The sequence below is a fragment of the Sinocyclocheilus grahami genome, unplaced genomic scaffold (genome assembly GCF_001515645.1).
Source record: "Sinocyclocheilus grahami isolate Dianchi unplaced genomic scaffold, SAMN03320097.WGS_v1.1 scaffold450.1, whole genome shotgun sequence".
In the NCBI taxonomy this organism is placed as follows: domain Eukaryota; kingdom Metazoa; phylum Chordata; class Actinopteri; order Cypriniformes; family Cyprinidae; genus Sinocyclocheilus; species Sinocyclocheilus grahami.
Genome location: NW_015505629.1, coordinates 1,123,032 through 1,124,308, shown reverse-complemented (window position 1 = coordinate 1,124,308; position 1,277 = coordinate 1,123,032). Strand labels below are relative to the sequence as shown.

The following is a 1,277-nucleotide window of genomic DNA, read 5'->3' as shown; positions in this document are numbered from 1 at the left end:
GTCCCCGTGCACACTGATCTTAGGGTCCCTCTCGATGGCCAGACGCGACAGCTCCAGCTTGAAGTCGTTGTTCTTGTACACCACCTGCAGGAGTGCATTACAGAAGGCAGTTGCATCGTTTGTTTGCTTACACACATACACACATGCAGAAGAATTCACTGAATGACAAGTTCACAGATTTTGACCCAGCTTTGTATCGTTACTGGAACCGAGAGTTCCGGTGCTTGATTCTGATTGGCTGAGCCGCGTTCGAAGCTGTTGTAAATGACTCTACAAAGTAACACACACCTTTGTTTACGTTTGTGTGTTGCTCGGCAACCACTTTGTAGCAACCACAACTGTTTCTGAGGAGCTACATTGTTTGGTGGAAGAATACTCTGTTTATTAATATCATTACACTTTATTTGCTCTGCTTTATTCTGTGAAGCCTTACTACGTATATGCAATAACCGTTCTATAAAAGCAATAAGCCTCCGCTTCACGTCGTACCTAACAATGCCCCTTAACTGTTATAAATTCACTGTAAACCACGGCTTCTTGGGGCTTATTGCTTTATTCTGCGTGATATCTGCACCTAGATATCAAGTTTTATTAAAAGCCCATCTTGTCAGCAGTGAACTACTCCTTCAGGTTTTTCCATCCTTCACTCTCAGAAAAAAAGGTACCTTTTCAAAAGGCACACTTTTGTACCGTTAAGGTACTAGTATGGACTCTTTAGGTACAAAGGTGCACCGCCCCAGTGACAACTTTTGCACCTATTTTTCTGAGAGTGTATGTAATTGATAATAAACATTAAGAGTGAAGTATGTCGTTTCTGTCACTATCGACACCAACTTCAGCAGCAATTTACGAATAACCTCAATGGGAAATAAAGAAATGACATTACACATTAGTCTAACTGCTGCATTTAACACTCATAAATATCATTTCTATTCACGTGGGGGTTTCCTCCATGGAACTAATGATATTCCAACTGTCTAGTCAAATTAAATCTGCCGTTTGGCATTCAATGACAAATGAAGGTAATAATGTGCTCTCAGTTTGTTTAGGCACATTTCATGGCATGTTTCCAGCAAAGACTATCAAAAATGAACACGCTAAAAGAAACGAGGCTAACAGTTGTCAGTACATTACAAAACTAATGTTAAAACAGTGAGCAATATTAATAACTGTGTAGAATTCATTCATGTAGAGACTCTTCAGCACAATGGGAACCACAAACTCTTTTAAATGTCAAACATAACTGCAGGTCTCTCTCTTCGCTCCAGAAAAACACA

At 39.9% G+C, this 1,277-nt stretch overlaps 1 protein-coding gene across 1 annotated transcript in view; it reads right to left on the bottom strand.

The window, feature by feature from the left end:
- Positions 1–1,277, bottom strand: part of LOC107552419 (neurexin-2-like) — a gene marked incomplete at its 3' end in the record, with an annotated part of 297,359 nt that continues 296,082 nt past the window's right edge. Inside the window, exon 9 of the mRNA XM_016234286.1 lies at positions 1–84. Within this exon, the coding sequence (XP_016089772.1) occupies positions 1–84 (84 nt within the window). The remainder of the gene's footprint in view (positions 85–1,277) is intronic.